A 16,801-nucleotide genomic window follows, 5' to 3' on the forward strand; every position below is an offset into this window, starting at 1 on the left:
TTTAATGGTAAAAAAAAAAAAAAACTGATGATAAAAGAGAGAAATAATAATGTTGACAGGAGAACAAGCTGGTGAGCTGGTGTAGGTGGGGACTTCTGACAGCTGAGAGGGAATGTCAGGAAAACACTGCCCATACACAGGACACTCCTGTCTGCCCACAGCCTCCTGCTGTGGAGAGAGGAGTTTGACAAGGAACATAAAACAACACAAAACAAAACAAAACAAGAAGTACATGTGGGATGCTCAAGCAAGTACACCACTATTTGAGATACACTAGTAAATATAGGAAAAGCTGAAAACACTGAGCACGAAGAGATAATGAAGTACACCCTGAAAAGGTAGACAGGAGCAGAATCCAGGGCTTGTGGCAGATTGCAGAGGTGCTGAGGATATCACTGCTGAAGCAGGAGAGTGGGACAGCCTGGGTGACAAGTGTGGTTCCATACTTGTAGCAGAAATGGAGGAGGTTCTCAGATAGTAGTTTTAATTTGCTTTATCAAGTCAAAAGGTAATCCACCTGTTGTGATTTTAGAAGTTAAATTTGACATTTATACTATCCTAATATTTCTTAATCTGGCATCTGTGGATACATGACTCTTTTGGCCCCTTTTTGGGGTCAGGAAAGCACAAATTAAAGCAGCAGTCTTTATACATGTGACATTCTTCACAGTTGCAATGAGGTAAGAGATTCAGACAAGGCAGAGACAGAAACAGAGAGGCTGGTACACAGAGAGGAAAAACGAAGCTGAAAGATGTTACAAACCAGAAAAAGTACTCCTTAAACTTTAAAAAGATTGACAATTGGGCACGGAATCAAAAGTGTTTCATGTCCTTCATGGCTAATCAAAAAAAGGGGGGAGGCCCTCAGAATGAACTGTATTCACGATGTCATGAAGAAGACAGCATTGTGATATAAACAAATATACTGTAATGAGAAGTGTTCTCACTTCTCATGTATGCTTGCTGAATATTTACAGCCTTTCAGGTAGTTACTCAGTTATTAGAACAGAAAACTAAAGCTTATGGGATTTCCTTAATTACGTTGGCAATAAATGCAAAAGAGAATCAAACCAAAGTCTTTCTAACATATAGTAGAGTGTCTCTCAATGTTAGGAAACTATTAAAAATGCAAATAATCATTTTTATTAATTCTGACATGAAGTGAGAGACACGTTTCTTAAGAATATCCATGTATAAATATTCACAAAAGAGTCTATCATCAATCCAACTACTTTATTTCTACTTTGAAATATACTACTACAACCACAGAACTGAATTTTTGTAGGATTGAGTATTTTTTTATTATTATTATTTTATTTTATTTTATTTATTTATTTTCAAGTTTTATTGCATTATGATGAGAAAACTTACATGATTTCAATTTATCTGAATTTGTTAACATTTAAAAACATATTTTAAGTAAATAGAATTAAATCACATTTTTGTTTTCGTTTTGTACCCCAACTCCTCCCAGATACCCCCACTTCAATACCTACCATATCTTTTTTATCATATTCTTTAAAATATATAAAATATTATAATAATAAAAATGAGTATTATAAAAGTTGTTTGATATAAAACAATAATCAATTTAACAGTCTTATGTAGATACTTGTCTACGGCAATACTGAAAATACATACATTTTTCTCAATATAAACTTTAAAAAACTCCAAAAGTATTAACTGTGTATTTCAAAATAATACATCATTACTAATATTTTCTTAAATGAACATAAATACATAAAGTGTTTTTTGTTTGTTTGTTTTGTATTTCGTAGAGCTTAAAATATTAGCTCTTACTGTAGTAACTTGATACAAGAGTTACAAACGTCAAGCAAAGCATTCAGTCTCACTCTTTCTTGTTCTCTTACAAGCAACTTCCCAATTTAATTGTCTATAATTCTTTAGGGTATATAAATACTTTTAAAATATGTAAGCTGTTCTGAAAACCATAGTATAGTGTAAAATCATGAAATAAATAATACTTCTAATAGAGAGGCTGAGATAGGAGAAAATCTCAAGACCATTATGTTGTAGACAGCAAGACACAGTCACAAAAGAGCTGAAAGTGTATATGAATTGTATAATATTGGACCTATTTCTCCAATTACCAAATTAGAGAGACCACTGGATGACAGTCAATAAATTTCTAATTCCTCATATTATTGGATTTCAGTCGCTTAGGATATGTTGGTAATATTAATTTTCATACTAAGATATTAAGAAAAGGTAATTGTCAGTTCCTGTTGTTTTTGTTCTAAGAGGTGGAATTAGGTTTGTGTGGGTTTGTTCAAAGATTACTTTCTTGCTTCTTCTAGGGTGTACTTTTGCTCCTTATGCTGATGTTTTCCATCTATTATCCTTTGTAGGGCTGGATTTGTGGAAAGATATTGTGTAAATTTTGTTTTCTCATGGAATATTTTGTTTTCTCCATCTATGGTAATTGAGAGTTTTGCTGGGTATAGTAGCCTGGGCTGGCATTTGTGTTCTTGTAGGGTCTGTATGACATCTGCCCAGGATCTTCTAGCTTTCATAGTCTCTGGTGAGAAATCTGGTATAATTCTGATAGGCCTGCCTTTACATGTTACTTGACCTTTTTCCCTTACTGGTTTTAAAATTCAAAGTGCAATTGGTGTTTTTATTATTATGTTACAGGAGAAATTTCTTTTCTGATCCAGTCTATTTGGAGTTCTATAGGATTCTTATACATTTATGGGCATCTCTTTCTTTAGGTTAGGGAAGTTTTCTTCTATAATTTTGTTGAAGATATTTACTGGCCCATTACATTGGGAGTCTTCACTCCCTTCTAAACCTATTATCCTTAGGTTTGGTCTTCTCATTGCGTCCTGGATTTCCTGGATGTTGTGGGTTAGGAGCTTTTTGCTTTTTGCATTTTCTTTGACTGTTGTCTCAATGTTTTCTATGGTGTCTTTGCCCCTGAGATTCTCTCTTCTATCTCTTGCATTCTGTTGGTGATGCTTGCATCTAGGACTCCTGATTTCTTTCCTAGGTTTTCTATCTCCAGGGTTGTCTCTTTTTCTGATTTCTTTATTGTTTCTATTTCCATCTTTAGATTCTGGATGGTTTTGCTCATTTCCACCACCTGACTGATTGTGTCTTCCTGTAGTTCTTTAAGTGATTTTTGTGTTTCCTCTTGAAGGGCTTCTAGCTGTTTACCTGTGTTCTCCTGTATTTCTTTGAGGGTGCTATTTATGTCTTTCTTAACGTCCTGTATCATCATCATGAGAAGTGATTTTAGATCTGAATCTTGCTTTTCTGGTGTGATGGTGTGTCCAGGATTTGCTATAGTGGGAGTGTTGTGTTCTGATGATACCAAGTAAGCTTGGTTTGTGTTGTTTATCTTCTTACGCTTGCCCCCGGCCATCTGGTTAACTCTAGTGCTACCTGTCCTTGCTAAATCTGACTGGAGCCCATCCTTCCGGTGATCCTGGTTGTGTCAGAACTCCTCAGAGTCAAGCTGTCTCTGTGATCCTGTGATTCTGGGATCCTGTGACCCTGGGCTTGTTAGAGCACCTGGGAGTGGAACTTCCTCTGGGTGTTTTGGGACTGACTGCAGAGATTGCGCCCAAGGTCTGCTCAGGGCATCGGCCAGCACAGACAGAAAATATGGACAAAACAACAGATTTTAAAATGCCTGAACATATCCATGTCCGAAAAAATAAAAACCTGGGTGGGTGTGGCACCCTGTTAAGTCTAGCACAGGGGATCCTCCTCACTACACAGCAAGTTCAAGGCCAGCCTGGGCTACGAGATCTTGACGGGGTGGGGGAAGTTTGGAGAGGTACAGGTACTTGTACATGAAACACAACACACCAGGGTCTACCTGTGGGTCTATCATAGGGGGAAAGAACAACACAATCTGCACCAAGACACTCCTTACACTTCAAACCTGGATCAACTCACACTTATTGCTAGTCATTTACTTTCCCCAAACCTCAAATACTCCTTAACTGAAATAACGCCCAATCAGCCCTCTAACGGAACTTCACATCAAGCTGAGTTCGCACTTGGACCACAGTGAAGCTTCTGAGTCATTCAACAGTCTGTACCTGACGGAGTGATGTACACTGGCACTCACGTGCAGGCATGGGAGCAGTGTGGGCCACCACTGTCTGCAATCTTACAGACATTGCTCAGCTTGACCCCCAGGGCTACCCACTGTACAGCAACAGCACACAGGTTATGTCTCTACATTCCATAGGATTCCATTTCTTCCAATCTTTTTTGTAAATTTCTTGGAAATCATGACTACAAATTTTATTCAAAGCAATAACGTCTCTTCACTCTATAATCCAAACCGTATGGGCTGTTGAAAATGTAGGTACTCTAAAGTTGTTCTTTACATTTTCTATGTGCAAAAATACACTTTTATTTACAGAAGACAAGACAAGCTAAAATTCTATTCAAAATTGTAAGGCCTAAAATCTGGCTTTTGTTTTGGAGTCTTTTATTTTTCTAGATCATCTTCACTTACAAGTAGTTACTGAAAGGCACCAAAAATGAGAAACTGGGAGTTCAGGTCAGAGTAAACAGAGAGAACATGAAGTTAAAGTCTACAGTCTTTTATGTACCATTTGAGTCCATACATACCCAACTTCTGACTCAAACTTAGGAAATACATGTAATAGAAAGGAGTTATATCCATAGAAAGGAGTTCTGCCTTAATCGATGCTCTATTGCTGTGAAGAGCACCATGACCACGTAGGTTTAGCCCACAGTTATAATGGCAGGAAGCATGGCAGCGCATAAGTAGACATGGTGCTGAAGCAAGAGCTGAGAGTTTCATATCTAGATCCACAAGCAGCAGAAAGAGAGAGCCATGATGCGCCTGGCTTGAGCTTTTGAAACACCAAATCCCACCCCCTGACGACATCCTTCCTCCAAAAAGGCCATACCTATTCCAAAAAGGCCACACCTATTCCAAAAAGGACACACCTCCTAATAACACCACTCCCTAATGACCAAGCATTCAAATATATGAGCCTATAGAAGCCATTCCTATTCAAACCACAAGCTCAAAATTGATAGTGCCATCATACTTTAACAGGATGAACCAGAGTTTGAAAGAATTAATGAGTTCTCCTACCTTCAGTTAGTACTAAGATGAGGGTTTTAATATATTATTTCTCACCAAAAGAAACCAGAGCTTCTTGGAGAAATGGATAAACCCAAATCTGGAAAAGGAAATGACAAGTGTTTTGTCACAGCGGACAAGGAACTAATCAAAGTCTATCAGGGCCATCTTCTCTTCTAAAATAACTGACAACAGATAGAACAATTTGAGCTTAAGGGCAATAACTGCAGTAGCTAAAATTCCATCTCCCCTCCATGACTCTTAAGACAAAGAAAGAATGTGTCCCTTGTGAAGAAAGAAAAGAACTATCTCATTAAACACCAGCAAGCAACAGAAAAGAAGCGAGTACTTATCCTGTGGTCTTTTATTAATGATACCACTGGGAATCAAACAGAAAGTAAGAGGAAGTGGTTTATAAATACAATCCAAGTAACAAATGAAATCAAAATGATCCACACAGATTTCCACCATTTTGCAACACCAAATAAATTAAAAGAAATAAACACTAACCATTAGCAGATGTTGCTCCCTCACCCCCAAAAATGGGAGACAATTATAAGAGATTCATAAGGTCTTGCCAAATCCACCTATAACAATGCCTAAGGGAACCAAGTTGAACCTGATCCATCTCTCTGAATCCAGCTGCCCATTTGCTGGAACTACACAGCACAAAGAACTACTCAGCCCAGACTGAGCCCTGAGTAAGCAATCAGGAAATACAGATTGTGAGAATCTACAGCTCCAACGACCTTCAATGGGTTCTTCAATGGGAAAAGAAAAGGGATAGAAGACTAACAGGTTAAAAGTGGCAGCCCCCATCATAACTACAGGTTATTACTGAGAATGCCAGGATAATAGTTACTCTGTGGAGAAAATGTTCCTGCCTGGTTATTACAAACATGTCTGTCTTAGAACAGTTTCCTAAGCAGTATGTATGTGTTGCACTGGTTTTGATACTGCAACATCTAAATATCTGACCATATCTAAAACAAGGTAGGTGTGCTTCTATGCTTAATCTGATTAAAGCAACAAGCAAAGCAGTGACTCTAACACCCATCTTTCCCTCCTTACATGCTTCCTCTTCCAAGAGAATCACTTAACCTCACACTTGAGACCAATACAAATCAGTTTTCTATCTATCAGTGTGGAATTCTAAAACAGAGATTATAGCCAAACCTGTTCCTCTTTCAGTCGCCCTGACCCCCAATCCCAGATGCCAAGTTGTTCAAGTACAGAGGAGTCGGGGCTAATTATGCCTTCTTCAGTCACTACACATAGGCTATCAGTGAGTACTTCATTCCTAAATCCAAAATATAACCTTTATCTGTCCACTTCTCTTCCTCTCCACTGACTACACCAGCTTTCTGGATTATTTTAAGAGCCTCCTGTTTCTCTGTGTATGCATTTTATTTGTATTTTATGTTTTATGAGTGTTCTGCTTGCACATGTGTATGCACATTGTGTGCATGCCTGGACCCACAAAAAACAGAAGAGGGAGTCAGATCCCCTAGAAGTGGACTTTCTGACAGTTGTGAGCCCTTATGTGAGTACCAGGAACCAAGCCTGGGTCCTCTGCAAGAGGAGTAAGGGTTTTTAACTGCTCAAGCTCTCTGTTTTATTATAAACTCTTCATGATCTACCCAAAGTAAACATAATGGCCTCCTTAAAGTATAAGTTTCTTAAAACCCTTCTTTAAACTCTTTAATGACAGCCCACAACATTCTGGCCTAACTCCAATCCCTTCCATCACAGACATCATTGTCTCTCTGGCATCATCTCCCACTACCTGCTTCCATCCTCCTCCCCGACCATAATGGTCTTGTTTCAGTTTCTCCTTCAGGCAATCTCACATCCTTCCTGTGTGCTAAGTTACTTTCTGAGCCACCACCACCGCCCTCCAACTGAGTTTCTCAGAATCATGCTGGAGTCTAAACCCCCATCAGGGACCCTCCTCCCAGTTCCCTATTAAGGTTCCACCACTTGTCTGTGCTATGTTCAGCTCCGGAAACCCAAGCTCCCCTTGGAGGAGATGTGACATGCAGGCAAGCTCCCCATCTGTTTCATTTGCCAATATACTAAGCAGCTGGTATAGGGAAGCAATCGATAAATAATTACTTAATGTATAAATAAGCAAGCATATGAATGAACCCAACACTGAAAGCCATGAATAGTGATCACTAAGAAAACCAGTTTTCACAAGAAATAGGAGAAAGTGTAAACAACATATTATGTGGCTCAAGAGAGAGAATTCAAGAAATTTTGTCCGTTATCTTCAGTTTATGCCTTCCTCAAATATATAATTAGTCAATGAAGTTTAACAAGTTCAACTTGCATTCCTTTCTAATTATAGTGTCTGCTAGGTCCAATAACTCAGAAAACGAGAAGTCCTAAAACTGAAAGGTGCCCTGGACACAGAATAATATTCTGATTTAAATACTGAAGTCTTCCATCCTTAGAACACAAACATTTAATAATTTCCCCAATTACACATGTGTGTATCAACATTCTAATTACTGAAAATTGTATTCAATTTGCCTCTATTTACAAAGATGTCAAATTAATCCATAGACTAATTCAGACCTCAGTGCAGTGCTAACTATATCAATTGTTAATTATCATCTGGCAATTCTCATTTTCCTCTTTTTTAAAATATAATCTTTGATATACTTTCAAAAATGCAAAGTAATCTGAGCTTTAATATTCATAGCGCATAATAAACGTAACTCCAAACATACCTGTTTCCATATCTGCTACTTTCAGTCATTTAACTTGAGACTATAATGTTATTATAAGAAAATATTTTAAATATAGAATCTTTGTTCTAGGAGTTATGAGCTATTTGAAATTAGAATAATCCTAATACACATGCGACAACAAAGAAGTAGAAGCTCGAAGCCAAAAATAAAAAATAAAATAAAAAAAGATCTAGCCCAGATCATTATGCTCTCTGTTAGATTTTATTTATTTTATCTTGGGGAAAGAAAATGAAAAGTTTTCATAGTTACAGATGGTGGAGCTGGTAGACTCAGAACTGAGGTCATCATCTCTATGGCTGGATGTTTCCCAGCACACACCAGGAGACAAATGAGCCTTTGCCTCACAGCAAACTCATACATCACATATTCCTCATAAACGTCAAACATCACAGGTCATCATTGCACATTTCCCATACTTTAACTAAACACACAGAATTATTCCCAAAACAGGAATTTTAAATATTGTGTCCTCAGTCTCCATCATCTTTTCCATTTCTAAAATGTTAAGAGAATATTTCTACAGCATCTATGAGTCACTAGTGCCCTGCCCATCTGGCCTCCCTGAGCAATGCCATCACCTCTATTAAGTACAATGAAGATGGCAATGAAGTCAGTCCCCAACCATCACTAAAATATACACCAACAATGTTTTCTCTAACCACTCCCTAGTAAAACATGAAAGTAATTCAGTGTAAGACCATCTTTTCTTAATGAAACAAACCAGAAAATAGAAATCAGAAAACATAGTACATTTTATAAAACTTCTATTTTGAGATACAGACACATGCACATATGCATATGTATACACACCTGCAGAGCAATCTCTGTATTTATGTTTCAAAAAATGTATTTTGGAAGCGAGTAATGTATGGTCATCTGATGTGATAACATCTCTAGTTCAACAAAGACTTGTTTCAACCTAAGTCTTTTTAATTCTTCAAATTCTATCCAATCATTTTTTCCCTTTAGATCCAAACAAAAGGTATTCAATTTAAACTTTTTAACTTTAATTCAAGAATTTAATACATGAATATATTGCACTTACATAATTTCTACCTCTCCTCCCATACATGAATATATTGTACTTACATAATTTCTACCTCTCCCTCCCAACCCAATTGTCTCTCAAATCTATGACCTCTTCCTCTGTAAATATTATGTGTGTGTGTATGATATATACACATATGTATACATATTATTAAACAAAGCACACAAACAACCTAATGAATCCAATCAGTTAGTACTGCCCATATGTGTTTAGGGCTGATCACTTAAGGTCCAGCAACCTCACAGTTTGTTCCTGAAGAAAACCCTCCCTAAATGGCTCTTAACAATCTATAACTTTTCATCTAGAGATGGAGCTTTGTGTACTCTTCCCCAACCCATGCTGGCATGTCAGCCTAGTATATTCTCATACGAGTCTTACAATGGCGATCATCCTGTTGAAAGTTCATAATGCCGTATCCTTGTTATCATGTCCAGATGACACACTCTCAGCAGTCCTCCCTGTCATATGGCTCTTTCCATCCGCTTCCAGGACACTTCCTGAGCCTGAGGTGCAGGTGTTGTATTATATATGTCCAAGAGGCTGAGCACTCCAGAGTCACCTCTCCTCTGCATTCTGACTAGTTCTGAATCTCTGTTGCAGCCTCTGTCTACCTGCTGCAAGGGGTACACTTATCTATTAGAACAAGGACAAGGACTTAGAAAGAGGTTAGAAACTATATTAACTTAGAAAACAGTAGTAACAGATTTTCCTCTAGGATTGTGGCCTCTCCAGCCATGGGTTCTCAGCTAGGTTTACAGCACCAGGCATGAATTCTCTCCTGAGAAGGTCATATGTCCAATTAGACAGTTGTTAGTAACCCCAAAATGTAAGGTCCACTATTGCATTGTTAGGAATATCTTGTTATGGTTATCAGGCTTTATAGCTATGTAGGACTGCTGATAACTCTTCTTCCATGACAGCTTGCATAGCACCTTCTAGCATTATGAAGGCCAGCCCTCAGGGAGAAGGCTTCTAGGTCAATACCAGCTTGATTTCTCCAAGCTCTGGGACCAAAGCATGTGGTGTCTTCAGCAATAGGGTCTTACCCTATTACTTATCCTATTACCTTCAAGATACATGAGCAATGGCAATATATATATATATATATATATATATATATATATATATATATATATATATATTGTTTGTTTGGGGTATCTCTTGGAGCTCCCTAGCCAACAACTCAAAAGGAGTTATCCTTTGCCTGGCACTGGAGACTTTGTTAGATAAGCCTATAGCTCCTGGGAGTACATTATCCTCCATGTGGGGTAACTCCATTTAAAGTTTGTGTGTGTGTGTGTGTGTGTGTGTGTGTGGTGTGTGACAGAGACAGAGAGACAGAGAGAAAGAGAGTGTGCATGTTATATGTACATGTCCATCAACTGATGAATAGTGAAAATGTAGTACATTTACACAATGAAATTCTATTCAGCTGAAAAGAAAAATGCAATCACAATATCTTCAGGCAAATGGGTAGAACTGAAAATATTATACTGAGTGAAGTAGCCCAGAGCCAAAAAGATAAGCAGCATATGGACTCTGTATCTTAGTTCCAGATCTTAAGGTCTGGGTGTCACCTGTTGGAGTAATCATAGAAGCCAGGGCAGTGGGCAAGGAATGAGGGGAAGAAGCTGGACAGAGGGAAGAGTGGGACGCGGGTGCTATGTAGGCGTAGAGGAAAACAGGATGAGGAACTTAACAGGGGAGGGAGAAAGGAGGGGAATGTAGAGGCAGGGGAGAGAGAAGGGATTGATAATACCTAGGATGCATCAAGAAGCCTTAAGAAAACCTATTATTAGGTAAGCTTACTTTAACATGCATGAACATTGATTACTTCAAAAAAAAAAAAAAAAAGCCAGAAAGATGGTTCAGCAGGTAAAGGCACTTGCCACAAAGCCTGACAACCTGAGTTCAATTCCCAAGACCTACATGGTAGGAGGAAAGAATTGGCTCCCACATGTGCATGTACATGTGCATATAAATGACACACAAATACAAATAAACACACATAAAGATTACTTTAGTAAAGCTAATTTCAACATGATCTGGTTCACAGTCATATTTCTTTCTTTTACAGTTCTAACAAACACTTCAGTACTTGTAAATCCTATGCCTTGTTTGTAAAGAACAAAGAATCACTTATTCATTGCCCCAAGTCACCGGAGACTGAGTTTACCTGATGGATGTGCTGCTGAAGTTTACTCACCCGGAGGTTCCCTAGGCCACTGTCACAGTCCTCTACAAGGGAAAGGCCGGAAGTTCCCTAGGCCACTGTCACAGTCCTCTACAAGGGAAAGGCCGGAGGTTCCCTAGGCCACTGTCACAGTCCTCTACAAGGGAAAAGGCCGGAGGTTCCCTAGGCTACTGTCACAGTCCTCTACAAGGGAAAGGCTATGTTATTCACGCGTCTAACTCTAGAATTAGACCAACACAAGTGTGTGCCAGCATATATGGCTCAGGATTCAACTCCCCAGAGCCACAAAAGTTAGAACTAAATAAACTAAAATTAGATTAAGCTAGAACCTGCCCTGAGTCTTTTCCCTAAGTCAGCTGTCTGCTAAGCTTTCTAAGAATCTGAAAGTTCATCAAAGACAACTCTAGCCCTTTATTCAGTGAATCTGTCCAACAGGACACAAGAATTTGGTTTCCATCATTCCGAAGACATAGGCACTATGGCTGTGGACAAGGCCACCCTGCCCTAGCTATCACTAAAACATCCACCATCTGGCAGCCTTACTATCAACTCTGAGGGTGGCTTTGAATCCACCCATTCCGGTCCTGAGTGCTCAGACGTCACGGCTAGTTCATGTTAAGGAAAACATGAATATCTCCTACTGATTCCTCTTTGCTTTTTGATTCCATATAATAATTTCCAACTTCAGCCATGAATGGAAATATCTGACTTATGATTATTTCCATTTTTCAATTATGTAAATATTCTCTGAACCGCCAATTCTTTCACTTCCATCTTCACTTTCCCTCTTTCCCATCTTCCATCCATAGCACTTCTTCAGTGTTTGCAGCTTGAAGTTGGCCTATCGTGACAGCGAAAGTCAGCAGCTCACTCACAAGCCTTTCCAGTCTTCACTGTTCCACATCAACCTTTTCTACTACACTTTAATTAATTAATTTCAAATTTCACATAACTGCCAACTTTAAATATGGTTGAAGAGCAAGGTCCATTTGGTAAATCATGTCATTCTGACAATCATGTCCATCCTTGCTTCAGCAAAAATTATACAAAACTACATATACTTCCAACAGCCAGAGTCCCCATGTTTCTAAAGTCCAGTATGACAAAACTTAGAAATCTGGGCATCTAGAAACCATTGTGGTCCTGGGATAAATAATAGGGGCAGCTACATGTTTATGCTAGCCTTGTTAGGAATACGAAATCCATGAATTTAAGGATGAGAGGTGTCACAAAAGACTGTACAGGAACCCAAATTGTGACCTAAAACCTAGCTGCACACTAGACTCCCCAACTCCTATAGAAGAGTGATAGCAAAAGAAAGAAAACCTAAAACCAGTGACAAAGCTACCTGTTTATGTTTTATAAAGGCGTGGATGCAAAGGTCAAATACCCACTGCAGAATGGTCAAGGTGTGGGAAGGGATGCAATTGAGAAGAGATGCACACAGAGGGTTTCATATATATTCAGAATATTTTATTTCTTAAGCTGAATGCTGATATATAAGTATTTATTAAATTAGTTCTCATGTTTTAGATCCCTAAAATTTTGTAATGCAAAAAGAATATAGCACACAATCAAATGAGTACCATATCAGGAGTACTGAGGAATATCTCAGGGTAGAGAGAATTATCCAGAGAAGAAACTTTATGAAGCAGGCTTTAAAGGAAGAATCAAACTGACTACAAGAAAAAATGATAATGCTGATAGCAGTAACAACAAACTCTTCTTTCTCTTTTTTCTCTTTTTTCTTTCTCTCCCTTCCCTCCCCTTTAAGACAGTGTCTTACTCTATAATCCAGGCTAGCCTGGACTATACTATATGTAGCCAAGGCTGCCCTCAAATCTATAGTGATCTTCCCTTCTCAGCCTGTGTACTAGGATTACAGGCATGCACCATCATAGTAAGCTGACACAAACTCTTTTAAAGGAACAGCATAGAACAAAGCAAAACTAGGCATGCCCCTGCCCTATAGTCCAAATAAAGGCTTCATCTTGTCAAATAGTAACAGAACGAGCTGGGGAGGAGACCACAGACTGGATATCTAACAGAGAGGAAAAGGCATAACTGGAATGATATTTTAGCAAAATAAACTGGAAACTACACACAGGAAAAGTAAAGCAAACTGTGTTCTATGGAGTACTGGTTCTGCAAGACAGCAAAGGGACAAGGCACAGTCCTTCCACTGTCAAACAGTTTTTGAAAAGTACTACACAAAAGTGCCTAGTTGGGAGGCACTGCTGCAATTCAAGTGTGTTAGTCCCTCTGAAATACAGTAGTCATCTTAAAAATGAGAAGGGGCAAGAAAAAATGAGCCCACAAACTTGTTAATGGAAAATTTTCTGGGATCTACTGGCAAACTAAATAAAAGAAAGGACTAGCCCCACGTGAAAAAAATCAAAATGTCAACTAACAGCAGCAACTTATCGTATGGGCTTGGACAAGAGCAGCCCAGATCCGACATGGAAGTGCATCTGAATGTTAAGATAGTGCTACTCAGGCAGAACAAGTATGTGGCATTCCTACTGAGATTAAGAAACAGTGAGCAGAGAGATCAATTAGGTTGTAGAAAAGATGACCACTTCATTATAGAATTCTAAATGGCACCACTCTACATAATAGAGGAATATACCACTTTTGCAGCCCATCACACTAAGGGGACCTGGTGCTCTGAGTTCACATGAGTAAATACCAGCTACCACGCAGTACTGAACATGCTGTGAAGCATTTCACATGAGCCCGTTTAATTCCTATGATACAGTTTACAGGTGAAGGCATTTAAATTTAGAACTAGCATAGGAAGTGGTACAGCCAGGGTTATTATTTCCAAAAATGAGTACCTAAAGCAAGGTATGTAGCAATCTTATCACATAAAAATGTTTCAGATAGACCATGCAGATGAGGGTGCATGGGCCTTCTATACAGCACAACAAAATCACCTAATGAGTCTCTCAGAACAAAAGTCCCAACTTTAAGTCACAATGTGTAAATTTCCTAGAAAACAATAATATTTCAAAAATGGTAGCTATCCTTTATGATTAGATAGCAAAGGTCAAGGAGAAATTCACAGAAATTCACTGTAACTCACAAGCTTCAATTTGGCAAACTCGTAGTATATTCATCTATTAAAATAAGATTTTATCTTTCTCTAATGCAACCTACTGCACAGAGTTGTTGTGAGGATAAATACTATTAATTTGGAAATGCTATAAAACACTGAGATACTAAGATATAAAAGATTAGCAGTCTGTATCTTTTGCTTATTGCAAATGTCTTCTTGTTGGGACACCTGGATAACTCACTAGATAAAGACACCTGTCACCAAGCCAGATCACCTGAGTTTAAGCCCCAGAACTCACAGTGAAAGGAGAGAAACAACTGCAAGTTGTCCTGACTTCCACACAGGCCATGGCATGGGTTTACACAGACACAGAGACACACACACAAGAGGTGGGAGGCAGGGATATCAAATAAACAAAATATAATTTTAAAAACAATCCCTTCCTGTGCAGGAACTATATCCTAGTCCCAACTATTCCTGAGTCAAAGGCAGAAGGAGCTCTTAAACCCAGGCACTCAAGGCCACACTGCACAACATAAGAGGGGAAAAATCAAATAGCTAAAAGAATTGCATTTCTAGATTAAAATGAGTCCTTGAAGAAAGGGAAAGTTAAAAATAAGTCTGTTTTATGTGCAAGCACGGCTTTGTAAAGTATAATTCACTATGGAATTGTCACCCACAACTTCTGATTGTCCGGATTACCTGATGTCAAGTGCAGGCATTTTCTCACAACTATAACGAAACTGATAATTTACAGAACAGCCAACAAGCACAGATCTTTCATTTCAATTCAGTCATTCTAGTCGGCCTATGCCATGGTCTCAAAAGATCTCCCCTTTACTACCCTTCCAAGGCAGAAAGGAAAAAATTTTCAGGTTTTCTTCTGTTATTGTGGGGGAGGGGAGTATCCAGGGACTACCAGAGGAGAGACACCAATAGCACGCTAGTATCTATCAACTGACTTGCTTCCAGGGCCCAGAAGGAGAGCCAGTCCCTCTGGGAACCTGTCCACAACCTCCCTTTTTTGCATCTGAACAGATGGTTTCCAGAACCCAAGGCTCACATATCTAATCAGACAATTCACAACTGTTCTCAAAGTGCCTACCTTTTTAATGATTCCACCTCATGAGTCTAACACCTTACATCTAAGTATCTCTAGCTATCAGAGCACATGAAGTCTCTAATCTTCACTATGGCACTCTGTTGGACAGAGTTTTGTAAATTAAAAATGAAGGAGTGAGGTTAAATGTTTTACCCAGCGTCAAACAATTATTTTATTCATTCTTGGAAAACAGGGAGCAGACATTATGAACATTTATCAATGGACATTTAGTTTCCTAAGATCATTGAAATTATTAGTTCAAACATATTGTACACAGATGCATCCAATGTGTCCATGATTAAACATAAACAATATATAGCATACCAAAGTATCACTGTTTTTACGTGCAAAACATTATGGGGGAGGGGTTCTAACTTAACATTCCTTCTATCTTGTATCCATAAATTCTTTAGAACTTTGGGGGGAGGGGGAAACACCTGTCATTGCAGCACATCCATAATGTTTTACATTCTGCGTGGCTATTAATATACTTATTTCCTTAAAATGTAAATAAGCAAATTCTCAACGTGAATGGTTATATTATTAAGAATAATTTGATCGAGAGAGAAGGGGAAGAGGGAGAGAGGGAGAGAGAGAAGTGTGCATTGATGTCCTTATCTCCAGGCTTCGTGAATTTGCTACTCAAACCCTCCTAGCCACGGGACGGGCGGGGAACCCAGCGATGGCCACTCAATTTGCGGCGCGCCAGGCCCTTGGGACGTCGGCACGGAGACTCGGCGTCCCGTCGGGGCCTCTGGCCTCACAGAGGGACGCGGCCGACCCGTGGGCGCCTGGACCAGGCTGCGCTCTGCGACGAGCAGGCGGGGACTGGGTCGCGGCAGGCCGGGCCTAGTCGCCCCCGCCCCGCGCCGCTGCTTCCGTCCTCATCCCTCTCCCGCCGTCGTTACCTCTTGGGCGCCGGCGGCTGCTCCATGGCGGCCGGTGGCAGAAAGAGGGGCCGAATGGACCGTGAAGGCCGTAGGGAGGAAAGGAGCCCGGGAGCAGCCGGCCGAAAGCAAGGGACCACACCGGGAAACTCCCGGGAACTCGGACCAACTTTCCCGTAACTCCGCGGCGGATCTCCCTCCCGCTCCTGAACGCGGTTCCTCCCGGCCGCCCCGCCCCTCGGCTGTGGCCTGCAGCTCCGAGCCCGTGGGAAGAGCCGGGCGCAGCGAGGGTGGGCGTGGCGGAGCGCAGACGGGGAAGGTGGGCGGGCCTTAGGAGAGCCAGAGAGGGTGGGCGGGGCGGGGCCGGGAAGGTGGGCGGGGCGGAGCGCGGTCGGGAAGGGTGGACAGAGAGTGGCCGGGAAGAGTGGGCCGGCCTTAGCAGGGCAGGGAGGGTGGGCGGACTGCAGCCGGGAAGGGTGGGCGGGGCCAGGCGCTAGGGAGACTAGTGGAGAAAGGCCACCAAAAGGAGTGTCCAGCTCAGAAAGAGGGAGACTGGCAACCCAAGTGCTACTCTGCTGGTTGGAGGGGCGCTATGAGATCTGACTCCTTGCTCTAGATTCCCCAAGAATACATGCCAATCATCTTGTAAATCTGTCTGAAG

General features: G+C 40.2%; 1 protein-coding gene across 1 annotated transcript in view; it reads right to left on the reverse strand.

Moving 5' to 3' along the window:
- The window catches only part of Stk3 (serine/threonine kinase 3), a 249,173-nt gene extending 232,733 nt beyond the window's left edge, over positions 1–16,440 (reverse strand). Inside the window, exon 1 of the mRNA XM_031359209.1 lies at positions 16,162–16,440. Within this exon, the coding sequence (XP_031215069.1) occupies positions 16,162–16,187 (26 nt within the window). The 5' untranslated portion in view covers positions 16,188–16,440. The remainder of the gene's footprint in view (positions 1–16,161) is intronic.
- Between the last annotated feature and the right edge of the window lie 361 nt (positions 16,441–16,801).

The sequence above is a fragment of the Mastomys coucha genome, unplaced genomic scaffold (assembly GCF_008632895.1).
Source record: "Mastomys coucha isolate ucsf_1 unplaced genomic scaffold, UCSF_Mcou_1 pScaffold7, whole genome shotgun sequence".
NCBI classification, from domain to species: domain Eukaryota; kingdom Metazoa; phylum Chordata; class Mammalia; order Rodentia; family Muridae; genus Mastomys; species Mastomys coucha.